The sequence below is a fragment of the Nothobranchius furzeri genome, chromosome 3, assembly GCF_043380555.1.
Source record: "Nothobranchius furzeri strain GRZ-AD chromosome 3, NfurGRZ-RIMD1, whole genome shotgun sequence".
NCBI lineage: Eukaryota > Metazoa > Chordata > Actinopteri > Cyprinodontiformes > Nothobranchiidae > Nothobranchius > Nothobranchius furzeri.
Genome location: NC_091743.1, coordinates 49697813 through 49723924, shown reverse-complemented (window position 1 = coordinate 49723924; position 26112 = coordinate 49697813). Strand labels below are relative to the sequence as shown.

Below are 26112 nucleotides of genomic sequence, written 5' to 3'. Positions count from 1 at the left end.
TATTTCAGTTATTCGAAGTGCTCCAAGTACTTAAATACTTTAAACATCCTGTTGGTTCAGTTATTTGGGAGGAGTTGTGTGGTGTAATAGTTCATCTCTGTTTCTTCACCTGAGAGCCACCCTCTCTTTAAACAGCTATTAGTCTCAGCCCCTTCTTATGTAGTTGGAAGAATATGTAGGAGTTTGAGACCCATTCAGTCACCTCATTAAATATACAACTATATATTTTGTACTTTATTTTCGATTGTATTCTAATAACCCCGGTTTTGGTAAATCGGATTTTATGCATTTACCAAGTTTTATGTATTTAGACACTTAAAACTGTTTTCATTGCAGAGCTAGCATCACGTTTTTTGGCTAAACACTGCGGAAAATTTGATGTTTCCGCGCGGATTTAAAAACCAAAAGTATTATTCGTTTTACTTGTTTAAATTGTTAAAAATATGCCACAAAGAAGCCATACATGTATCAGAAATGCGTTTATAATACGTGCTGTATAAAGCCACGCACTGATGTTTCTGATGCGTCGGTGTTGCAGGACATTTGGTATTCAGACAGGAAGATGTCGCGGGCTGGCCTACATATGCCTGAAAAGCACGAAGTATTTTTCAAGGACCGTGACATCGGATTGACCATAAAACTATTCACCATCAGAGCGGTAAGAGCACATCTAAATTCAATAAGTATCATTTTTATTTACCTGGACTACCGCCTGGCTTCGGCTAAACCGCAGTAATGACGGTGGCAGCTAAACGTGACGCAGTAGCGAAAACCCAGGAGCCGCTTTTCTCGTGCCAGTGGGCGTGTTCTCGTCCAGCTAACGGGACTGGGTGAGGCACTCAGGTTTTAACTTTTGCTGGAGTTGCGCTAGTTCTACGATAAAACCACGAAAACTCCCAAGACCAAATGGACCGACTGTGATTTTACGGACGCCACAGCTCACGTGCAGTTTGCTTATATAGTTAAAGTTAGACATGAAACTTTAGGGACGTTTTGGTCTGACTCGTCATTTATTTAACTAGTTAAAGGAAAAAGAAAAACAATGAGTGACAATTCGGAGCTGTCCAGTCTCAAGGGCGCAGAGAGTCCGGGGGTCAGCGGTCCAGAGGAGAAAACACCGATGATCGTCGTGAGAGCAGAACCTACCAAGCCCAGGGGGATCAGCGCTGTCGCGGTGCTCTGGACCTTCGGTAAATGTCTCGGAGCCCTGCTGCCCGTCTACCTGGCCGGGTACTACCGGGTAAGCACCAGCCTGCTGGTGTGCGGGATGATGGTGTACACGGGATGGAAACATGCCCGGGAGGCCAAGGAGGAGCGCCTGAGGTCAGCTATGCAGCTGCTGGACAACGAGGAGGAGTGCGCGTACACGAACGTGTCCAAAATCAAGCGAGACCTTCCTGCATGGGTACAAATCATTTAACTCTTCCCTTTATCACAACGGACATGCCTCTCTCTCTGTAAACCAGACCAGTAATTTATATGCTTTATAAATCTAAGATTTATTACAGAAAACATGAAACTGTTAACTTTTTATTATTAATAGTTCATGCATCAAATTGAAAGAAAACAGCTTTTTGCTGTGAAATAGTGTAAAATAACTTTTGTTTGTTGCAGCTACGTAAAATATTTTAATGTAATAAAAGTCTAATTATTAATGCATTTATGCACATCCATGTTTGGTGAATGACAGATTTAGGTAGAGTTGTGATCTGCTTACCACACACCCATCAGGTTCCTGCTTTTGATTTCCGTAGTTGCTTGCACCACCAGTGAGCACTTGGCATCTCTTTACACTATTAAAAAGTGCTGCTTTGTAGTGATTTCCAGCCCTGAGACAAATTCAATATCACCTTCTCATTAGAAGAAAAAGAATGCTGAAATATTAATAGACTAAAGCCTTTCAAACACTTAAATCGTAAAGGTAGGCTCTCATCTGTCAAAGCTGTCTGAGCTGAGAGCTGTGATCTTTCTGACTGTGGTTCCTGACGTGTTTCCCCACCCTGTTGTGTGTTCACCACGCTCCGTTAACCATGAAACCAACGCGGTTCCTACGTGCTCTTGTCTTTTCTAGGTGAATTTCCCAGATGTGGAGAAGGTCGAATGGTTGAATAAGGTGAGAAGACACCTTTCCTCTTTTGCTTTTGCATTTTTCACGAATGACGCCGAGTTCTTTTTAAAGTACAACAAACATTTGTCCACCCGGTCAGTAACCCAGCTGCGGTGCTGACGGACGCCTGACAGCACATGGTGGGTTTTTAATCTGGTGCTACAGCCTGTTGTTACATGGATGCTCCTGAAAATGCCTCCCCCCTGTTAGCATGGATGGACTGCAGTACAGGCGGGCGCAGAGCCAGGCAACCCTCTCAACGTTTCCATTTCATTACAGCCGACCAGGCAGGCAGGAAGGGGGTGGAGCTGCTCCTTCCCTTCAGACTAAATAAAATTACAGACCCTGTGCACGTCAGACCCACAGCAACTAAAGCCACGAGATCTGAGCGCCAGACAACAGACAAATGAAGGGACGATCAGCGGATTCTCCCTGTCCTAGAGGAGCGAGCAGCTGATGACTCACCCTCTAACTATGCCAGACTAGAACCAACGCTGTGGCTTTTTCCCACACAGCCAAATTTGGCCTCTGCTTTTACATTCTTCCCTTCTAAGAGTGGAAATTAAGTCTCAAGAGGAAGTTTTGAACGTTGTGTTGAAGTTCATTTCTTAATAGTTGCCTTATCCGAGTGTATTGTTACAGAGGAGAACCGCTGAGAAGGATCAGCGCTCCCCAGCTGTCCCATGTCACTCGTCTCCTGCTGGTTATGACTTGGACAACGTGATTAAAACGTGTGGTGTTTGGTGGCTTGTCCAGGTGCTGCAGCAGGTGTGGCCCTTTGTAGGCCAGTACATGGAGAGGCTGCTGGTAGAGACCATCGCTCCATCCCTCCGAGCTTCAAGCAGCCACCTCCAAACGCTCAGCTTCACCAAGGTGAACATGGGAGACAAGGTATATGTGACAGCAGTGTGTTTATTCCCACTGATCACCCAGTGAACCTGATCAGAACCAGTCATTTCCTCCTCGTCTCAGGCCATGAAGGTGGTGGGGATCAAGGCCCACACTGAGAATGACAAGGGACAAGTTCTGCTTGACCTGTACATCAGGTCAGCTGCTTTGTGTCGGTTGGTTGTTCCTGTCGAAGCATCGCCGTGGGTGACGTTTCTGCTCCTTTATCCTCAGCTATGTGGGGAACGTGGAGATCAACGTGGAGGTGAAGAGATACTTCTGCAAAGCTGGAGTCAAAGGAATACAGGTGTTCTGGTGCATTAGTCTTACAGAGTACTCTGAGTTATTACAGAGTAATCAGTAATCCAGTAACTTTTAGAATGTTTGTGTGTCCTCAGCTCCACGGGATGATGCGTGTGATTCTGGAGCCTCTGATAGGCGACGTGCCCATTGTTGGAGCGGTCACCATGTTTTTCATCCGTCGGCCGGTAGGTCACCTTCCTTTGTCCTGTTCCTGTTGCATCATCAGCCCGCACCGCCGAGGCGATCACATTTCCTTGAGATTATCGTCTTATTGATTCCCGGACAGTCTGGATTCTCCTCGGCTCATCTTTCAATTTTCTTCCCAGAAACTCGACATCAATTGGACTGGACTGACTAATTTATTGGACATACCTGGACTAAAGTGAGTCTTGGATCTCATATATTAGTGATGGACGCTCTCATCTCTTCAACATAACGTGAAACAATTCATGCATTAGCTCTCCTCCCAGTGACACCTCCCTCTCTGATTTGTTGCAGCGTCATGTCCGACAGCATGATCATGGACGCCATTGCTTCCTTCCTGGTTCTGCCCAACCGTCTGGTCGTCCCTCTGGTCCCTGGTTTGCGTGTGGCTCACCTGCGCTGTCCTTTGCCCAGGGTGACGCCTGAAAACACACCTGCAAGCGTTACTTGTCAGAGAAATCCTTTTATTTATTCTTGCTTGATTTTCTCCAGGGTGTGGTGCGCATCCATCTGCTGGAGGCCCAGGGTCTGGCAGCTAAAGACAACTATGTGAAAGGGGTCATGGCTGGCCTCTCTGACCCTTATGCTATTTTAAGAGTGGGACCTCAGACCTTCACCTCCAAACACATAGACAACACCGACGCCCCCAAGTGGGAAGAGGTGTACGAGGTGAGGAGAAACATTTGTGATCTGTGTCATTCTTCTGCAGCAGTGTCTGTGTTTTCTATTTCACCCACGTAAACAACTCCGTCTCACGCTGGAGGGACTGATATGGTGTTGAATGTTCATTTTTTATCCATAACCCCGGGTTTCCACCGGAGCCGTCAGCAGCACGTTACTGCAGCAGCACGTCTTGCTCGCGTAAGCTGCTGCTTGGCCCTTCCCACAAGACGCGAAGCAGCAGGGGAGCAGCTGTCACCGACCGAGCACGAAGTCACACGAGTGACTTAAGCCGGCGTACACTGTGTGACTTTTTCACTTTTTTGAGCCGATTTTCCACTCGTGCGAGAATCCACAAGATCGGGGCGAGTTTTGCGCTGAACATCGTGTAGTGTACAGGGGGTTACGAGAGGTGATTAACGCCATGTGACCAGCTACCGATCAGCAGTCGTGAGCTCGCACGGATTTCTGGCATGTTTGATATTTTGCTCGTCCCTCGTGAGGGTATCGCACTGTTGAAGCGGCGCTGCGAGCAGCTGCGACCCAAAAAGTATCAGAACCGCTCACGGCGCATACGCAATCATGCATCAACACCGCTCGCCTGCTATTTCCCTAATAACACACGCTGTTCGTTTTAATTTCTACACGTTTTTTTTACTCACAAAGATTGTCAAGAAAGCGTGTTTGTCGTGTTCATGTCAAATTAAACTGATCACAAAACACAGATTTACTTTCTTTATTTCGTTTTCCTCATCCAACCCCCATAAATCCCTGTGTGTCCTCCTGCAGCACTCCCGAAGGACAACAGGCAAATTACGTGTTGTGTAAAAACTGCAATTTTTAGCATATTTTTAGGGCCGACATGTTGCTACCAGATGTACAGTGTGAGCAGTCAGGTCGCATGCGAGAACTGGGTCATGCAGTGTGAGCGCCTGGCTCGTGAGATCTGCCCTGCAAGGAAGTCGTACAGTTTGAGCTGAAGCTGAGTGCTACGAGTGAAAAAGTCGCACAGTGTACGCCCGGCTTTAGTCAGTAAACACAACAACAAGCAGGAGAAAACTACAACATGGTTCGTGCTTTATGTTCTGTCTGTTTTATAATCGCCAATACGGACCTGAAAAACAAAGGAGACCGCTAGCTAGGTGATAACTTCTCACGGGGACGCACAGTTAGTAACTTTTTTTAAAAGTAAAGCAACCGGAAGGCAGTACGTTCTTTATTCTGAAAATCTCGGGAGCTTCTCTCCATTTCCGCGTCCGATTTCCTGTCTTTCCTTCCCCAAAAATGTCGAACTTGACCCGTTTCAGAGGCGTCGCGCGTAGAAAATAGAACCGGCGCGTAAAGGCCGCGACATGCTGCTCCTGAGACGCGGCCGACTCGCGCTGCTGACGGCTCCAGTGGAAAAGGTTCTGTTGACCACAGCGGTTCCTATCAGCAGCTATGACGTGCTGCTGACGGCTCCGGTGGAAAGCCGGGGTGACACGTTTAAACAGCTTCCATAGGGCCCCCCCCCTGTCTGTCGTCATGTCACTGTGTGTGTCCCGTACATCAGGTGATTGTCCATGAAGTGCCGGGTCAGGAGTTGGAGGTGGAGGTTTATGACAAAGACACGGACAAGGATGATTTCCTGGGCAGGTATATCTGCATAAGTCGTGTGTTTTTGTTCCTTTTCCACCGTTCGTCCTCCAACTTTCAACAACAGCGATGGAAAAAAAAAGCAAGAAGCATTAGAAATGTGCTGAAACTGTTCATTAACACCACTTTCACCCTCTATTAGGACCAAACTGGATTTGGGCATCGTGAAGAAATCCATAATTGTTGATGAAGTGAGTGAAAAGCCGCTGATGCTTTAGCCACGTTTTCTAGCAGCAGCTTGTAGCAGCGTTTCTGTGCTTGTCGTCTCAGTGGTTCACCTTAAAAGACACTCCAACCGGACGGGTCCACTTCAAGCTGGAGTGGTTGGCCCTGCTGCCGAACACCGAGCGGCTGGAGCAGGTCGGACGCCGTCGTTTTCACTTCAACTGTTAATGCTCGTTTATCGCTGAAGAACCATGTGTTTGAACATCCTCCAGGTCCTGAAGAGAAACGAGGGCATCACCAGCAAGGCCTCCACCCCCCCGTCCTCCGCTATCTTGGTCGTGTATCTCGACAAAGCCGAGGCACTTCCCGTGAGTCAGATCTCTGTGCCCTCCATGCCCACATTGGTGCTTAGCTGAGAGCAGCTTCCTGTGCGGTTAAGCCGAGACAGAGCTGGAGCCGCCTTCTGCCACACATTCCACACCTCTGTTGTTTTGGCCTCCGGCCCCCGTCGCTCTGCTGGAGCGCGGAAGAATGTGACCGACCTAATCCGGGACTGTAAACACTCCCGACTTTTAACTAATACCTGCTAACAGAAAATCAAACACCGTCGCTAGAGTCATACCCAGTTTCTGTGGGTTTTATGCAAACTTCCTTCCACACCACGCTGTGTGTGACTCACCCGTTGCTATGGTAACCTTGCACACAAATACTGACATAACCACATGTTTTCAGAAAGACGGAAACGTTGTGCCTCTCCTGCTCACATGCTGTGTGTGTGTGTTTTAGATGAAGAAGGGAAACAAAGAGCCCAATCCCCTGGTGCAGATATCTGTGCATGACATCACGAGAGACAGCAAGGTGCGTAAGAGCCACTTCATATACTCTAGTCTGGGCTTTCCTCCTGTCTGTGTAACACATGTTGTTTTTATTCGTGTTTTCAGACTTGTTACACAACCGTTAACCCAGAGTGGGAGGAAGCTTTCACTTTCTTTGTCCAAGATCCTCACAAACAGGACATAAAAATCCAGGTAAAGTCAGACAGAACTCACTGACCCGTGTGTTAATCAGCTGGTTGTGATGAGGCTTTCTCTAACCAGGTGAAGGATGCAGATCGTGTGCAGACACTGGGCAGTCTGACCATCCCTTTGTCCCGCATGCTGGGAAATGCCAACCTCTCTCTAGACCAGTGGTTCCAGTTGGAAAATTCTGGATCAGCCAGTCGCATCTATGTGAACACAGTTCTCAGGGTAAACTAAGGGGCTTGCTTTGAATTTGTCTTAAAGACCAAGTTCACTGAGAAGCCATTTTTTACTTGTTTGTTTTGAAATGTGATCAATTACTCTGAGTTTGACATGCAGGCTAAACGTGAAAATGGCCTTCTAGCCCAATACCACCTCACCCATCTTGGCCCGCGACGGGGAAGGCGGCTGTTGGTTTAGCGTCCAGGAGAGAGCAGAACACGCTTTGGCTAGTAGACGCTAACTGTTAGCATTAGCAACTCCACAACACGGCAGAACTCCTCCAGGCTTGAGTTATTTGTGGAGATAAAACATCAGCGTTACAGAGCAGACAGAGTCAGAGGACGAGTTGCGTTGCTGTTAGCCAATCAGAGGTGAGATGTCAAAATATCAGGAAATAAGACTCCAAATCCTGCCGTATTCTGCTCCCCTCTCCTCTAGCTAATTTTACCTCCTGAAACAGGAGCGCCAGAGCTGTCTCCCACAGAGATCGACTCACAATATATATATTTATTTACTGGAGACCACTGCGTTGAAAAAACAAACTAATGAACTTGGCCTTTAACCATAATTGTTTGAAAAATTTATATTTCCCAAAAATATTGTTTATCCTAAATATTGTTTATTCTTTTGGCACCTCCTTTTGAATCAAACACAGGTTTTGTGGTTGGATGAGGACCGTGTTCAGTCCGATGTGTCGTCAAATTTAGCAGCTGGACTCTCCAAACAGCTGGTCCACCAGACCTCCCCTCATTCCAGCTTTGCTACAGAGGTAACGAGGAGACAGAACTGTTAAGGTCGCCATTTATAAGCAAATAGAAGGTTTTGTAGGCAGTAATGGGGTTTTAATGCCAGTGTGTGTGTGTGTGTGTGTGTTATTCCACAGGGTCTGCTCAGAATCCACCTACTGGCCGGCCAGAATCTGGTTCCGAAGGACAACATGATGGGCGGCATGGTGAAGGGAAAGAGCGATCCCTATGTCAAGATCAACATTGGTGGGGAAACTTTCACAAGCCAAGTCATCAAGGGGAATCTTAATCCCACCTGGAATGAGATGTACGAGGTAACGTGGGAATTCCTGATGGATCGTTTTTCATGTACAAATATGAAACGTGACTTGATGTGGGTGACTTGTTTTTGTTGAGCAGGTGGTTCTAACGCAGCTCCCAGGCCAGGACCTGCACCTGGAGGTGTTCGATAAGGACATGGACATGAAGGATGACTTCATGGGCAGGCTGAAGATCAGTCTGAAGGACATCATTACCTCTCAGTACATCGACCAGGTGTGATGTTGCTGCGTTTTAGGTAGACACAGGTGCGGTTTGACCTTTAACCCCACACTGAAGTATTTTGCCCTTCTGTGACAGTGGTACAACCTGAGTGATGTGAAGTCTGGTCGGGTCCACCTGGTCCTGGACTGGGTTCCAACATCCTCCGAGTCAGACGGACTGGATCAGGTCAGCGTTGTTAGATTAGGCTGGTGAACTGGATGGTGCGGTACCTTTGAAACAGTTTTTTATCTGTGACTTCAGGTTCTTCAGTTCTACTCCAGACAGTCGTATCAGAACAAGGCAGTGTCCTCAGCAGCTCTGCTGTTTGTGTATGTGGAACAAGCAGACGGCTTACCTGTGAGTCTGTTGACCCTTCTGCATTTAGATAATCATCAGTCAGGGTTTAAACTTCTAGGAAACATCGTTGCCTTTTCATTTTTGCAGGTAAAAAAAAGCGGAAAGGATCCTAAAGTGGGCGCAGAGATAAAACTTGGAGACGTTTCGCGTAAAACTACAGTAAGACTCCAAACTCCATTCAGGAAAACCTATCCCTGATTTAAATGTCCATAATAAATGAGAATTTGACCGGTCAGTGGCTTTCTTGCGAAGGTGTGTGATCGTACGACGTCGCCCTCGTGGAACGAGGCCTTCTGCTTCCGTGTTCGTGACCCAAGGAAGGAAATTCTGTCTGTGAAGGTAGGCGGCCTGTCGGGCACAGAGAGATGTCTCCTGTCTCATAAACCAACACTAATCACTGGGCGGGGGGGGGGGGGGTCAGCTCTCCCACAGCTGGACCCTACCTATTGGCTCTCTGATGGTTCCTATCAGAGAACTGCTGTCTGAACCAGAGCTGGTCCTGGATCAGTGGTTCCATCTGGATGGAGCCTCACCTGAGAGTCAGATCCTACTGAGAGCTGAGCTAAAGGTAGGAGGATACTTTCATCCATCAAGATGAATGCTCATAACTCTAACTCATGGTTCCTTTCTCTGTCTTTAAATGTTTCTAGTCTTTTGATATAGTAGCAGTTAAAACATATGAATTAATTGTGACCAATACGAGGTGATGATTCCATACAAATATGAAATATCAATCTGATTGATCTTTGAATGTTTAATCAGAAGATTGCAGGGTTCTTTGCCTCTTTAGGGACCATAAACACACTTCGTATTAATTCAGACAGAGTCAGTGTATAGTTTATAAAATGAATTTAATTCTTTTTCCTAAACTAATGATACTTGACAAGATATGACTAATGAGATGTGGCGTGGTGGATGTGAGGTGGTGTGATGGAAGCCAGATGTTGTAGCAACCGTTCTTTGTTTCTGAGAGAAATTGTGAAATCTGGGTGTAAAAGAAGTTGTTGTTTGTTCTAAACTAGAGAGTTGTTTATTAAAAACAGCATCAGGCGCACTCTGTCGTGCCAAGTCTACACACCCTTGGTGTGGAGGTTCTCGTTCAATCCGGGGGGGTCGTGCGGGTCACTGCCGGTGGAGGGAACTCTGATATCAGGAACCCGTAGACAGTTCCGATAAAACCCGCCCAGTCTGAGATCCCTCCAGGTGAAGGCAGGAAGCTGGAACGCTTATTTGCCTCTAAGGTTACCTTTTGCTTGGCTCTTAGAAGAGCCGGTTGTCTGGTATCAGCCGCAGCGATGCAGAGAGGCTTTGACAGGAGGACAAAGGAGAAGATGCTATCAAAAGAGGCTTCTTTCCCGAATAGGGCCGTTTCGAGGGTCAGAGAGAAACTGAATTAATCAGGAAGTTATTCTTGTTTTATTAAACTACTTTGTTATGATTTCTGGCCAAGTTTGGCCAATCAGAATTTGACACGTTTCCGAGTATTTACCAACATCCCTCTGGAAGCCAGGCCCTCCTCAGATACAAAGATCTTTTTATCACCGGGAATGAGAATGTCTTAAATCTCTTATGTGAGGTGCATATTGACCTTAATGAGTATCTTATTGTAATGTGTATGAGTGTAAACAATGATTAACTTGTTAAATCAAACACATACCGTATTTTCCAGAGTATAAGCCATAAAATGTATAATGAAGAAGAAAAAACGTATATAAGTCGCACTGGACTATAAGTTGCATTTTGGGGGGAAATTTTATTATTTTTCTTACAAAATCTGAGACCAAGCATTTCACACTGCAAGACAAGTACCGGTAACAATAACAGAATAAACAATCAGCTGTTGCATCGGCGGTATGCGCAGCAGCGCGCCACGGTCTCCAGCAGAGCATGGCGGTGTTTCAAACCCTCCCAGCGGGACAGGGGAGCTCATTCCTGGGTCGGAGCCGGCCGGCAGCAGCGCGGTTTGGCCTACATAATTTGGTATATAAGTCGCAGGACCAGCCAGACTATGAAAAAATGTGCGACTTATAGTCCAGAAAATACGGTAATGATTTGTGATATAAATGATCACTGTAAGAACAATATTCATTTCAAATTCATTGATGTAAGCACAGATTATTGAAACATTTCATTTAAACATCGTGTTCATTCATCACATATGATTATTTAACTTATACCTATAACATCGTGGAGTCTTCACTTATTCAGAGTGAAGACTGTTGACGTCTGGCTCTCACAGAGAGTGCAGGAGCGTTGGGAGAGAATGTTTGTCTGGATGTTTTGTCGTCTGTATGTAAACACGCACTGAACAGAACCTTCTGGATTTAGAAGGCCAAGCAGAAAGTGGATTTATGCTGTAGATGAAAGCTCGCCATGTTGGTCAGGTAGATGGTGAAAAATGGACCCTTTTGGTTTCCAAGGTCACGGGGCCATGGCAGATGGACCCTTTTGGTACGTTTTATAACAAAAGGATCAGTGCGTTGTTTTTAAACTAATTTCATTTCAGATGCTGATTCCCACCAAATGTCCTGGTTCTACTGAAAAGACCAAAGTCCCCACAGCATCAGACCCAGTTCCAGCCAGGCCCAAACAGGAGAAAGACACAGTACTCAGGTAAATTATGAGCCCATTTTGTTAGAACTTACTTGACCCGTCTCGGCACCGTTTCAAACCGTTTCCACTGAAGGGAAACTAAGTAAGTTTTGGCGTGTTTTAACACCCTCTAGTCTCAGTTTTAATTAACTGTTGTGAAAACAAATGGCTGTCCTCTCGTGTTTCAACACCAACAGCTGAAATGTCTCCTCAGCCTTCATGAGTTTCTACGGGAGCGGTTCATCACTATATCAAACAAATCAGCTGTGTTCAACATCTGAAACATGCTGGAAGAAGACTGCTGCGCTGTCATGTACCGGATGATATATAGTGACCAACACCGAAGACAGATCCTGAGAGGAGAAGTCATGTGACCACAGGGAAATGCTGTAGCATGTCGGTAAACCCAAACACGGAAGTCAGTGTGCTGGATGAACACAGACAAGCAGGTTATTCTACAAGCTATGAGCGGCTAGCCGACGGGACCGGCGGGATAACTGGCAGATGGCTCTCCGTAGCTCGGATCGCGGTAGCGCAGCGAGCTGAGGATTTAATGCAGCTCGGGTAGAGATGTCTAAATATCAGGCAAAGGACTCCAAATCCTGCCGTCTTCTCGTCCACCACTTCTTTGGCTCACTTCTAGTTCCTGAAACAGGAGCATTTGCTTAATGTTTTCCTTATCTGTGTGTTTTAAGGTCAAGTTCAGTGGACACTCCTCGTGTTGAGACAATCACCTCCTCTGTGACTGTGGATGAAGAGGTTAATGTAAAGGAAACTGCAGCTGATGTAGATGAAGAGAAGGTGGAGGAGTCGTTAAGCTCTGCTTTACCACAACCTCCTCACACGTCCCCTGACATCACCTTTGCTAGTGAGGTAAATCTGCAGGAAGTAAGGCATGGCGAGTTTAGATTTAACATAAAACAGTGCAAGTAAACGCCATCGTCCTTGCAGGGATTGTTGAGAATGGTCTTGTTGGAGGCCCAGAGTCTGGTTGCTAAAGATAACATCATGGGAGGCTTGAAGAAGGGCAAGAGTGACCCCTACGCTAAGATCAGCATGGGAGAGGTTGTGTTTAAGAGCGCGGTGGTCCAGGAGAATCTCAACCCGGTGTGGAACGAGCTGTATGAGGTGTGTGTTCATAAAGGGACATTTTAATGTACAACAGGAAACCTGTTTATGGTTTTAAACTGTTTTCTCAGGTGGTGCTGCGGCCTCAGGCAGGCCAGGAGGTGCAGGTGGAGCTGTTCGATAAAGACATGGACAAAGATGATTTCCTGGGCAGGTGAGGGTGAATTTTTACCTTCTCATTTTATTATTCAGTAATTATTAGGGATGAGCCGGATACTCGTTTCAGACGAGTATCCGGTACGGATAAAGCGTTTTTGACGAGTACGAGCATGACACGAGTAAAACTCGTAAATATCTGTAATCGTGCTGAAGGGAAATCCTCATTGGGTAACTGACTGTCTTCACGCTCTGTGATTGGCCAGTCACATAGAGCGCCCGCCCCTCCCTACACACAAAACTCTCTAGCCGGCCGGGAGCTCAGTCCGTCCGGCTCATCCACGCACACACACAGACAGTAACGGATCTCGCTGTGCTTGCTTCACTGTTGCTCACGTTTCTTCAGTTTTCCCTAGGTTTTCTTCAGCTCGCCTCTTTTTCGGTTGAATATTTAAAGTTACTTTTTTCGTAACTTACATGGTGCATTTGACAAGACAGAGCTGACGTTCTGCATCAAGTCACTCACTACCTCTGCTCCGGTCGGGTTTTTTATTTATTTTTTACTCCCTCTCTCTCCCTCTCACCCTCTCTATCTCTCTCAGACACACACACCTTAATCAACATTGTTTTGTTTAACTTTGTGTGGGGCAAAATGCCAAGAACGTTAAGAAAATAATCAGTTTAATCAAATTAAAATAAAAAATATATTTCCTAGTTCCTACTGCATGAGTTCAGATGTATTAATCCATGCACTTAAATATTAATGTTCTGATTTTATTGAAAAACTTGTTCTGAAATAGTTTCTTTACTATTGTGATCAAAAATATTTAATCTCAATTCTGAGGTTGCTCTGTAAATAGTTTTCAAATAAACAATACACATATCAACTTCTGAACAATCCATATCAATTTCAGACTTAAAATAATATATTGATGTAAACCACACCCACTTCTGGTTAAACCACACCCACTTCCGGGTTATACCACGCCCATTCCGAGTACAGATACAGATACAGATAATTTAGTTGGTTGAACAGATACAGATACAGATAGTGGTGTACTCGCTCATCCCTAGTATTTATGTGTTTTAAAAGGCAAATACAGAGATATTCATCCTAAAACAAATGTTGTGAATGAAGTATAGTTTTACTTCAAGCAGGCGTGTCCAAACTAGTCACATGAATGGTTGTCGTGGGACACAAAAATGGGATTTTTAATTTTAAAAAAAGCAAAAATCATTTTGTTGTTTGATTTTTTTTACTCCTCAACAATGATCTGAAATTGACCTATCAGTAAAAATGTGAACATAAAAGTGTAGAAGAGCATCACGCCACATCAACAACCTGCTGGAGAGACAAAGTCCATCATCCTAGAAAAGCAGCCGAGGGCCGCTCTATACTACTCCAAGGGCCAGAAGTGGCCCCCGGGCCACAGCTTGGACATTCCTGACTCAGAGAAAAAAACATTATTATTTTTTTTATTCTTTGTAGAAGCTGACATCAAAACTGAAAATTAATTCTGCAGAACAGATAGAAGCTGCTTTTTGTCTGTTTGCAATGAAGGGAAAAAAACACATTTAGGATGTTATATCATAACAACTCTGAGTATAAACTCTGACATTTCCTGGTTTGCATGAATACATTTACATGTGCATCTTGTTTTTGTTCTGAAACAGGTTCAAAATCAGTGTTTCAGATATAATCAGGTCCCAGTTCACAGACCAGGTCAGTGCTTCCAGTCCAGGTTATTTAATGGCTTTACCTGTTTGGTGATGGCCTGTAACTGGCTGTGTGTGTTTCAGTGGTACAGCCTGAATGACGTGAAGTCTGGTCGTGTTCGTCTCATACTGGAATGGGTTCCAGCCGTATCCCGTAGTGACAGGCTGAACCAGGCCAGTACATGTTATTTATCAATGATTCTCTTTTGGTTTTCTGATGCAATCAGTTTATACTCTGTTTATCTTTCTACTAATTCCTGTTTGCATCAATTTAAACATGATTAAAGTCTGCATGAGTCAGTCTGATGTATTTCATCTGTACCTCTTGGCTGCAGGTGATGCATCTGCAGGCTCTCCAGTCCTACCAGAACAAAGCGGTTCCCTCTGCAGCGCTGCTCTTTGTTTATGTGGACAGAGCTCACTCTCTGCCCGTGAGTCACTGGTGCTTCTATCCTCATGGATTTAGGCGAGAGCATCTGCTGATGAAGTCATACACAAAATAAATCCTTCTGAGTAGTTATTAGAGTTCAAAACAGACCTGATGTTCTTGTAATTAACGTACTGGATCTGATCCTATAATTACTGAACAAGCTGCTGTTGTTGCATCTAGTTAAAGAAAAGTGGGAAGGAGCCCAAAGCTGGAGCGGAGCTTGTATTTGGTAACAAGACCTACAAAACAAAGGTGGGAGAATAATGAAAGCTACAGATAGTTTGTTTTTAATGTTTTTTTTTTGGTAACATTGGTTGTTTTATTCAAATTAATTACAATAAAAATCTACAGGAAGCTGACAGAATGTCCATCAGTTCATCCATTTGTAACCGTTTGTCTCTGCTGTCCTGTCTGAAGGTCTGTGATCGCTCCAGATCTCCACAGTGGAGCGAAGGATTCCACTTCCTGGTTCGCAACCCTAAAGAGGAGATGCTCATCCTGAAGGTGGGTGTACGAAATGTCTCACAACACCTAAAGCCATCTGCTGTGATCAGAGCGTGTTATTGGTGTTCTGGTGTCTGTAGTTATCCAGTGCTTGGGATCAGCCCATGGGATCTCTGGTGCTTCCTGTGAGGGAGGTGGTTTCCGAACCACAGCTGGTCCTGGACCAGTGGATGCATCTGGATGGAGCTCTGCCTGAAAGTCAAATCCTCCTCAGGGCTGAGCTGAAGGTACAGGAGATGTTCAGATTACTGCCGATGTTTAAAGGAGACAGAGACCAATAAAACATTTGTTTTAACAGATCCTTGACACGCGGATGACAGAAGTCCCACAACCATCTGGACCTGATCCCAGATCAGAAGTCCCACAACTATCTGGACCTGATCCCAGATCAGAAGTCCCAAAAGCATCTGGACCTGATCCCAGATCAGAAGTCCCAAAAGCATCTGGACCTGATCCCAGATCAGAAGTCCCAAAAGCATCTGGACCTGATCCCAGATCAGAAGTCCCAAAAGCATCTGGACCTGATCCCAGATCAGAAGTCCCAAAAGCATCTGGACCTGATCCCAGATCAGAAGTCCCAAAAGCATCTGGACCTGATCCCAGATCAGAAGTCCCAAAAGCATCTGGACCTGATCCCAGATCAGAAGTCCCAAAAGCATCTGGAGCTGATCCCAGATCAGAAGTCCCAAAAGCATCTGGACCTGATCCCAGATCAGAAGTCCCAAAAGCATCTGGACCTGATCCCAGATCAGAAGTCCCAAAAGCATCTGGAGCTGATCCCAGATCAGCAGTCCCAATCACCCCAGCTAAAAAGATACCAGAAGCAGCCAGTGAGGAGAAGAAAAACTCACACTTGCCAACTAATAAGTAGGTTTTGTGTCTGATTTCATGCTCACACTAAAGTGTTACTGGGATGGTTTTAGTGAGGACCCACTCGTGCTTTCAGGTCTCTGTCAGTATCGGAGCATCCTGCAGACTCCAAGGCTGAAGTTAAGACATTTCCTTCTCCTGCAGTGAGTCACGACACAAAAAGATGTGGATATAACTTTCCAGATGTCTGTTTCATTTTTTTTATCTTACAATGTTTTCCAGGAAATGGGAGGACCAACGGATGCTGATGAGCCAGTGCAGTCTCACACAGCGGTTAAACAAGACTTTGATCCAAAGACAACCCAGACAGAAGGGTGAGCTCAACGTCACTCATCATTATTGCCCACAAAAAACTATTTTTGAATGAAAAACATAATGATTCATGTATTAACTTCTGTTTTTTTATGTTTATGTACATCTGTAGTTCTGGTTTAAAAGATCTAGCTCAGGCCACGTTCTCAGGTCTTCCCTCGGACCCTGTGGTGTCAGCAGAAGTTACAGGAACCCCCAAAGTGGCTCCAAGTCTTCCACCACACACAGCACCAGGCCCGCGGTTCGCTAAGGAGGTGGGAGGGCTTTTTATGAAACTACATCATCAACAGTTTTCAGTCATATGCATGAAATACCAGTGTTTTTCACTACATCTGTTCGTTTTGAGGGAATGTTGCTTAGTAAAAATGAGTGAAAATCATCCATTCTTTCATTTTATTTTTTATTATTTGTTGGAGAATGTTTGAAAGGATGTTAACGAGTTTTCTAAATAACTCATCTGCCTTCCTAAACTACATATTCCCTACTCTAACAGCATCTTTAGACAGAACGGTAAATGTAAACCTTTTAGAGGCTAAATCAGGTTAATAGTTTTTTGACTCTCTGTATGTTTGTGTGTCATGTCTGTGAAAAAGGAGAAACAGACCATTTATAACTAGAGTCAGTGGTATAAAGTGCACATTTTATAAGAATTTGCAGGTTTAGTTTACTTTTACATGTATTTTTTTTAAACACCTTCCATCTTCATCCTGTAGGGGGTGCTGAGGATCCACCTACTGGAGGCCCAAGATCTGGAAGCCAAGGATAACATGATGGGTGGCATGGTGAAGGGCAAGAGTGATCCTTATGTAAAGATCCACATAGACAAAGTGACATTTAAGAGTCACGTGATCAAAGAGAATTTAAACCCAACGTGGAATGAAATGTACGAGGTGGGTTGTGTAGACCGTCAGCACTCTTTGTGGGTTTGGATTTATAGGTTTAGTTGTTCTATAAAGGTGTGTTTGTGTTTGGAAACAGGTGGTTCTAAGTGGGAGTGGCGATCAAGACATCAAGTTTGAAGCTTTCGATAAGGACATAGACGCTGATGATTTTCTAGGAAGGTGTGTGTTAAGCTAACCAGCCAATAAGCGATCAGTGGTTTCTCAGCTGTTGACATTAATGCTACATGTGGAATCTTATCAGCAAATATTTTCCTTTAAACTACAGTTTTCATTTGTTACCAGCTGGAAGTCACGATAACTCAAATGAATGTGCTAAAGCTAGTTAACCATTTACCTGCACTGGTGTTTACAGGTTTGCTGTTAAGCTAAATGAGGTCATCAGATCAAGGTACACAGACCAGGTGAGTCATTGTCTCTTGATATTTAGTCACAACTTGTAATTTGTCTGTTTCTCCTCCTCTTTACCAGCTCTCTCTCTCTCTCTTTGTTGCAGTGGTTCAGTCTGAAGGACGTGAAGTCTGGACGAGTTCATGTGATACTAGAATGGGTTCCTGCGGTGTCCAACACAGACAGGCTTGAACAGGTTGGCCTTCTTTAATCTCCATGTTTCCTTAGGCCCAGTTCACACAGCAAGATGTTTTTGATCATTTCTCCTCGTACATCTTAAGGATGCATCTGATTGCCATAATGGCTCTAAAGATAATCTTATCAGATGTTCCTGCCGTGTGTGGTGAGTTAAGATCACTCTGGTCTGCTTGGAATGACATCAGGACCGCTGTGATCTTAAATCTGGAACATTAAAGCTCCATTATGAAAAAGGCACAGTTCATCAGTCCAGTCCCCTTTTCTTGAGCCCCGCCCCACCCCTCAAACCACGCCTCCAGAATACAAGAGAATGCCAGATACTGTCAAACATAGCATTATCCTAGCTGTTTATACCTTTTTCTGTTATAATTGTTAATGTCATCACCACAGAGCCTGCACGATTCTGACGGACTCGTGTTCTGTGCCACACATGAGTTCTCAGGACTCTCTCCCCACTGAAAGCTAAGAGACAGAAGACACTAGCTCTTTTTAGAAGACACACCAAGCGTAATCCTGCCGCCGCTGAGTGTCTTCTGAATGCGCCGTGGCGGCATGGCGTTGCGTGTAAATTTGCAGCATTCGTGCTGGCACGCTTGGTAGTAATATTGCTGCAGCGCCGGACTCATGAATACATATCACGCCTTGGCGCAACAGAGGGAGGTGTCATGATCACGGGGGGAGTTACAGCCGAGCTCCGGTTGGCAACTGTATTGCCAATTAAAATGAACACGAGCCGTAGTTTTGCTTTTGTTAACAGAATCAGCTGAGATGATAAACTGGAGCGATGCAGAGCTCCAGGAGCTTTTCTCCATTAGAGCTGGAGCTCAGATCACCAGAGACTGTGCAGGGACTGTGAGTGACGGACACCTTTAGGAGCAGCTTGTAAAAAAAAAACATAATGAGCGCGACTTCAATCGCAATAAAAAATGAGTTATGTCAGTTATGGCAGTGCAGAGACCGCCCCCATACCCCCTTTATATCGCCATCGCCTAATCTTTTATAAAAAGGACACGATTGCGCCACATTACCGCCACAGTCTGACTACTTATAAACAACCCAAGGCTCTCTGATGCCGCCACGGCGTTGTGGCACATTGACGACATTGTTTTCTAAAAGAGGCTACTGGGACTTATCGGGTGTACAGTGTCGTGTAAAGCTCTTTGGAGTCCTCTGTCTCTGAAAGGTGTTATATCGTTTAGCAGTGGCACTCCCCTTATTACACTGGAAACCCCCTCAGCTACTTCCACTCAGGCTAAGTAATATATAATAACCTAGTATGCTAGCTAATTAAGCTAACCTAGCTCTAGCTTCTCTTCCTTTTAACTGTTCCAAGCTCAGAACGAGCACTTTGTGTACAAAGGCTCATGAGCAGAGAGGGGCGGGACGGCCAGAGGCCGGTTTGATGGATGGATCATGATCCAACCGTTCAGAACAGGACGTTCTTACTGATTGTCATCTTCGTTTGCTCCTAAGTTGCGTTTGATCTCAAGAGGTTTTGTGAGATGCCCGTCTGGCTGGGAATGTTCCTGTGTGTTTTTGCCGTGCACCACACACTGCAGGACCAAAGCTGGTACATCGGTGATTTGTTACCACCTCGGGTGTGGTCTCTCATGTCTGAAAATCGTCACCGTGGCCTAATTCACTTTTTGAATAGGTGTTGTTGAGGAACGTGCTAACACACAAAGCCACGAATGTGTTCCTGTTTTAGGTGCTGCAGCTTCTGTCTCTGCAGTCTTACCAGAACAAGGCTGTCCCCTCAGCAGCGCTGCTCTTCGTCCACTTAGAAGCAGCACATTCACTTCCTGTGAGTCCCCCGCAGCTTGTTTACACTTGTTACTGAGATGATCTTGAAAACGATCCCTTGTGAAAATAACTCCAATGTTCACTTTAACCATAACAGCTTAAGAAGAGTGGGAAAGAACCCAAAGCAGGAGCTGAGCTGGTTGTGGGTGACACAGTCTACAGAACCAGCGTAAGTCTCTCCATCACACTATTCTGCTGCTGCTTTCAACGATCAGTAATAGCTTTAAAATAACTTGTTTTCAGCTGTGTGAGCGGAGTGCCAATCCCAAGTGGAACGAGTCTTTCTACTTCTTAATCCACGACCCTAAGCGTCAGATGCTTGTAGTGAAGGTAGAACCTTCATTTACCTGCAAGATTTGTTGCTTTGTGCTGATCAGTCAGAGTTGAACCGTCGTTTCCTTTGTGCTGCAGCTGTCCAGCGGTTGGGAGCAGCCAATGGGATCTCTAGTGGTCACCATAAAGGAGCTGTTTGCCCAACCACAGCTGGTTCTGGACCAGTGGTTCCATCTGGATGGAGCCACTCCTGACAGTCAGATCTTACTGAGAGCGGAACTGAAGGTGGTGTTTAAGTTAGATGCTTTCATTGACAGATTGATGACTTTTACTGACAGTCTTGATTTAATTTTCTAGATTCTGAATTCCAGAATGGTGGATCTGATTGGTGCGGGGACTCTGCCCTGTGCTGCTCCTGGACCTGGGAATGGACAGGTGAAGCTGTCTCTTTCATATGCAGCAAGGGAGAAAAAGCTCCTGGTAGTTGTCCACGCCTGCAGGTGTGAAGCGTTTCATTTAAAGCTTCAACAAAATTCTGGTCTTTGTTTGCTAGTCTCAGATTTGAATCCGAGTTCATGAATCCGTCTTTTCGCTGCACACAGAGGTCTGTCGTCACAGAGTAAGGACAGCATTGACAGCTACGTCTCCATCATGCTGCTGCCAGACAAAAGTAAAGCCACCAAGAAAAAGACAGCTGTGAAGAAGAAGGACCTCAACCCAGAGTTCAACGAAAGGTAAATATATATATTGTGTACGTTTCTGTACGGGTGTTTTTATCCTGGATGTAACTCTGGGGGGTTACCTTTAAGGTTCGAGTATGATCTGCCAGAGGAGGAGACAAGATTCAGGCGCCTGGTTGTGTCAGTGAAAAATAACTCCGCCTCCTTCAGGAGCAAAGATGTGGTTGGACAGGTTTGTCTATATTCTTTCAGTACATTATGCATATTAAGAGAGTCATAGAATGTTGTGAGGTTGCTTTACAATAGAGACGTAAACATGAAAAGGAGGTAGGAACCATGGCTGGTAACGTTATGCTTTTATTCTGAAAAGCCCTGAGGAGAGTCTCTGCTGATCTCTTTAGGTGCAGATCGAGCTGGCCCAGACTGACCTGAAGTCTGGGATCACAGACTGGTGAGCTGAACAGATCAAAACAAACTCAGCGTTTGACTTTATTTATTTTGCTGAAGTTTGCTGGCTGGTTTTTCCAGGTTCACGCTGACTGATGAAGCAGAATAGTCGCCGTGCTCGCTGATCTACAGCCATGAGAGTTTCACCACTTAACCCGGCTCTCTGCTGCTACACACTGATGCCTTCTTCTCCACACCTTTGCACCACTGCTGCAGTTTTCCTGCATCCACCCAGCTCACTGTGTTAAGCATGTAGTATAAAGTGGAAAGCATCGTCTTCACGTCTATGAACCAAAGTTATCAGGATCAAGTGGTTAAGCCAGGATGATCACTTGCTGGGAAGCTATAGTTAAAGATGCAATATCAGTGTGAGTAAACTTAAAGATGGAGCGGAGGAAGTTAAAGATGAAGAAGTTCTGGAAGTTGAATGTTCTGTTTGCAGTTCAGAAACATATTTAGATGATGATGTTTTATGTTTTAGTGTCGTTTCAGTGTTTTAGACCTTATTTTGATACAGGCCTTGGAGTAGAATGATATATATGTTGGAGCACTTTGGTTTGTAGCTTTTGACAATCCCATAAAAGATCATTTTTCTGTGTTTATTTTTTACATTTGCTTTCACAATCTTCTCCTTTATGGTCTGTTTGTTTCTGTATATTTGATCTGGCTGAAAACTGATGAAAGATGGAAACACAAATAAACAGATTTTGCAGCTTTTTATTCATACTTTCATTTATAAACACACTTTTACAGATTTAGCAGAATGTCGCATGTTACAGTCAGAAATATTGAGTTTGTGAGTAATTTAGGAAAACACCTAACCTTCCCAAGCCTTGAGACCAAGAACACTTCTGAATTTGTGACATTAGTACTTGCATGTTAATTGCAATGAGTCTAAAAACTGTTTTTATTTGAAAGGGGACCTATTATAATTGTTTACAGTTAAAGTAATTCTATTTTCAGCAATATTTCTCACAGAAAGTAATCTCACCACTTTTAGGCAAATCAGTGTAATACCGCCACGGTCTGGGGTGGTTTCTCCTCACTAATCTGCTCTGAGCCTTTCTTCCTGCAGGTGGGCGTGTCAGGGAGTGGGACGAGCTGCAGATCATCAGCCTGCCAGGGATTTTTGACCCTCCCGCTGGCTTTATGGGTGACCCCGCGAGGAAAGTTGACCATTGAGCAGGGTTGATGGTTTATCCCTTTAGGTCCATGTGGCAGGGGTGAGGTGGTGCTCACTCTTCACCCCTGCCACATGGACCTCAAAGGATAAACCATCAATACTGCTCAATGGTCAACTTTCCTGCGGGGTCACACCCATCAGGACAGTGGGAGGGTTAATCAACTGAGAGACATCTTCATTTGCTGGATGATTAGCTCATCCTGGGTACCAGATAATCACAGCCTCTGTTTTCAAGATAACTAGTTTAAGACTTAGAATTTCTGCTCAGCCTTCGGAACATTTATTTATTCCCACTCTCTCTCCTTTTGCAGACTTTTACCTACACCAACAACCGAACGCCTCCAACCTGGGCTCAGAGACTCACCACTTCATCTCTCAGTCCAACACATTCTCACACCCAAGGCGTCAAAATATGACGCGTGTGACCAAGCGTCAATAAATGACAATTCGGGGCGCCCCAGCGCATCAGGAGACGACGATCAGAGACAAATAGCTGAACAGCGTCCCAGATCGTCGGTATCCGCCGCCGGTGGTGAGACGGACATTAGAACTACTTGTGAAAAACTTAACCTTCCCCTCACCCCAATCCTAACCTTAAGGTCACAGTTTATGGACCTTAAGGTTAGGATTAGGGTGAGGAGAAGGTTAAATAGTCAAATTATGTCGCTGTGACCGCGCGCGTCAAACAGTGACGCCAGCGGAGCCACGTCACCCAGAGTGTCCCTGAACGTTAAGCAACTGAGAGACATCTACGGTGTGGGCCGGGTTCGTCCCGTTTGCCTTTTTGTCGGTTTTCCCCACTGAAGACCGGTGTTATGCCGAAAACAGCCTGCCTGCCAAGAATTGCATCCCCTGCCGCGGGAGCGCGCACTGTTGTAAATTCACTGATAACGATGAGGGAACAGCATAAAATATCACCATTGCGACGGCTATAAGATATACTCGGACTGTTTTCATGTTACTTATGCATGTGCATCCTGAAAAAGTAATATGTTGTCAAATTCCATCTTGCAGTTCTTTTTAAAACACAGAAAAGGTTTAATTACCTGCAACGTTTCGTTTGCGGCTGCAAACATCATCAGGCTGATGCCGATTGTGGCGTCACTTCCTTCGTTTATCCGCGGGCAGCAGAGGACATTGTCGCCCTTTGCTGCTCACTCTCCCCTCTCAGATGATGCAGTCCCATGTGCGATCCAACGAGTAAACTCCATCGTCCCTGTTCATGGTCCCACATCCACGTTTCCTTATCTTGATAGTTTCTTGTATTTCTGTTGTTCGGTGATTATGATCCGTGTGTTATCCCAGTCCAGTAATGCTGTTGTGTTTGTTGTTTTAAAGAAAGAAGGCAGCAAAATGTCTTATTCACACTCACAAGAGCTGATGGAAGTTACCATGTATCAAGTATACAAACTATGCTGAGTTAATATTAATAAAATAATAATAATGATGTTAAAATTGTAAATCTGTTTATATTACTACAGGAGGCATACAGGAAGAAGCTGGAGAACAAACTACAGAGGAACAATATCAGAGATGTCTGGTCAGGGATGAAGAAGATCACAGGCTTCAAGCAGAGGAAGGATTGCACAGATGGCAGCCTGGACACAGCCAATGAACTGAACAAGTGCTACCCCATGCCACACCCTGGACACGCCCCTGATGGAAGACCAAATGAAACTCTCTCTGACTTCACTAAGCTCGTCAAAAATCACTCAGCTGAATCCAGACGTTCAGTTGTTCCTCTAAAGTTTGTCGATGCAGATCAGTGGAGTGAAGTCATGAAGGTCATCCAGAGAAACCACAAGCTTTTTCTCACTCTGTCCTCTGAAGAAGTGATTGTGTGTGGGCCAAGTCAGAGCCAAGAGGCTTTCAGATGGACTTTAAACGCAGCTGAGAGAACAAACATGCCTTCTGAAGAGAGTCAACCAGCATCTGAAACCACCTCACTGAGAGCTGAGGTGTCCACCAGAGAACTTCTTTTTCAAGTATCAATGAAAGGAAGCAACATTAAAACAGCTCCAAGGGCCAGGTCTGTATCAAGCAGTAAAATATACTAAACTAAGTGGGGTCAAAGATTCTTACAGACATTCTGGTGACTTTTCATTCTTGAAAGCTCCAACGGTGGTGCACCAAGACACTTTACCTCTGACCTCCACCAAACTTTATGAAGCAACTGGTTTTATTGACTTCAAGCATAAGGATCTCAACATAAGACCTCCATCGAGTAAACAGACAACTCAAAGCTCTGATGCACCAAAAGCAGGGAACAGTGAAGATGAAAGGTATCCAATATGTTTGGATTCATTCATCAGAACGAAACAACTGACGTGTAAACATGAGTTTTGTAAAGAATGTCTGCATAAAACGATAAACAAAATGAACCCATCTGTCCAGTTTGTAAGGATGTGTTTGGTGTGATGGAGGAAAACCCACTACACATCCCACAACCCTCCCTAGATTCCCAGACTTTGGTCACATACTCATCTCCTACAACATTCCAAGTGGAATACAATCAGTAAATGTATTACATATCTTAACACAGATAAGATCTATTTTCAGATTATTTTCTAACATCTGCTCTGTGTGGCAGGACAAACACCCCAACCCTGGACAGCCTTATTATGGTACAGCTAGACTGGCCTTTCTACCCAACAACACAGATGGTAATGAAGTGCTGAAACTGTTAAAGAAGGCTTTTGACCAGAAGCTGATTTTCACTGTTGGGACTTCCAGAACTACTGGGTTGGATGACATGGTGATGTGGAATGACAGTCCCCATAAAACATCTCTGTCAGGAGGAGCCGAGGGGTAGATGTGTTTGTATTTCCTTTCTTCTTTTTTTTTTTTTCATTGTTTAATCTAATTTCACTTATGCACTATTTTACCTGTTGTGTTTTTCCAGCTCTGGGTCTCCTGACCCAATCTACCTGATTGCAGTCAAGGAGGAGCTGAAGGCTAAAAGCATCATGTGACTTTTCATCATCAAAAACATCCAGAAAAACCATCAAAAACAAACCTTTAAATGAATGAAAAACTGGAGCTTGCATGTGTTTTCTTTATTTTTGAAATAAGACTAAGCTTTTGAAAGTATTTTAGAGGGCAGAGCCGGTAACAAATACACACACACACACACACACACACACACTCACACAAACACACACGCACACGCACACGCACACACACACACACACACACACACACACACACACACACACACACACACACACACACACACACACAGGCTCACAACGACATTGTGACATCATATGGTACCAGCTAACGTTCTAGGGTACCTCTTGGCCAATAGCAATAGCAGATTTAAATTCAAATGCAGTGCAGAGTTTTCACCTGACAACGGAACAACACAACAGTTTTCAGTAGAAAATTAAAATTTTAACTAAAATGCAGTAAAGTGGTAAACTACTGACTACACGTGTCTGCAGCACGATTAGACACGCATTTATATAGTTTATCAGAAAAAATAAGTTGATTTGGGGGTGACTCGCTCTTTAAGATGCTTTGAGAAGGTCTACACCACATGAGTTTTAATATTGTTCATATATTTTAAAATACTAGGGGCAGTATGATTAATAATAAGGATCCAAAGGCTGAGGCCAACACAGAAGTGACAAAAATTGCAGTTCTTCCCTCCTCCGCTTGGGGCTGGCGCAAAGGTTGAAATATAGTGTGTTGGTGGGACTGGCTGGCCGAGGCTAGCGGAGGTTTCTGGCCTCCTTCCTTGTCTGGGAACAATTGCTAGACG

General features: G+C 44.8%; 1 protein-coding gene and 1 pseudogene across 1 annotated transcript; both read left to right on the top strand.

The window, feature by feature from the left end:
• The first annotated feature begins 811 nt into the window (after positions 1-811).
• esyt1b (extended synaptotagmin-like protein 1b) lies at positions 812-21886 on the top strand. Its single transcript, XM_015959628.3, has 51 exons — positions 812-1405; positions 2072-2113; positions 2864-2998; positions 3080-3153; positions 3230-3302; positions 3394-3483; positions 3625-3680; positions 3797-3917; positions 3995-4171; positions 5715-5797; positions 5940-5988; positions 6068-6157; positions 6235-6330; positions 6749-6820; positions 6904-6990; positions 7060-7209; positions 7859-7972; positions 8087-8263; positions 8349-8483; positions 8568-8657; positions 8733-8828; positions 8916-8987; positions 9081-9167; positions 9250-9396; positions 11335-11441; positions 12116-12293; positions 12372-12548; positions 12620-12702; positions 14319-14367; positions 14445-14534; positions 14696-14791; positions 14971-15042; positions 15208-15294; positions 15375-15521; positions 15593-16161; positions 16241-16307; positions 16387-16478; positions 16589-16730; positions 17190-17366; positions 17455-17537; positions 17731-17779; positions 17872-17961; positions 19672-19767; positions 19864-19935; positions 20010-20096; positions 20178-20324; positions 20397-20539; positions 20642-20773; positions 20849-20951; positions 21121-21170; positions 21248-21886. Exons 1-51 carry the CDS (start codon positions 1043-1045, stop codon positions 21273-21275), a joined length of 5889 nt encoding a protein of 1962 aa, XP_015815114.3. The 5' UTR covers positions 812-1042; the 3' UTR covers positions 21276-21886.
• A 1893-nt stretch (positions 21887-23779) lies between these two features.
• LOC139068857 (uncharacterized) lies at positions 23780-25299 on the top strand (annotated as a pseudogene).
• Positions 25300-26112: the final 813 nt, after the last annotated feature.

What these genes read in the sequence shown, in the direction of transcription:
- esyt1b (XM_015959628.3), top strand. Translation starts at nt 1,043, where the DNA reads ATGAGTGACAATTCGGAGCTGTCCAGTCTCAAGGGCGCAGAGAGTCCG. An exon ending in AGGTCGAATGGTTGAATAAG is followed by an intron (nt 2,114 to 2,863) that starts GTGAGAAGACAC and finishes TGGCTTGTCCAG; the next exon opens with GTGCTGCAGCAGGTGTGGCC. An exon ending in TACTGAGAGCGGAACTGAAG is followed by an intron (nt 20,325 to 20,396) that starts GTGGTGTTTAAG and finishes TTAATTTTCTAG; the next exon opens with ATTCTGAATTCCAGAATGGT.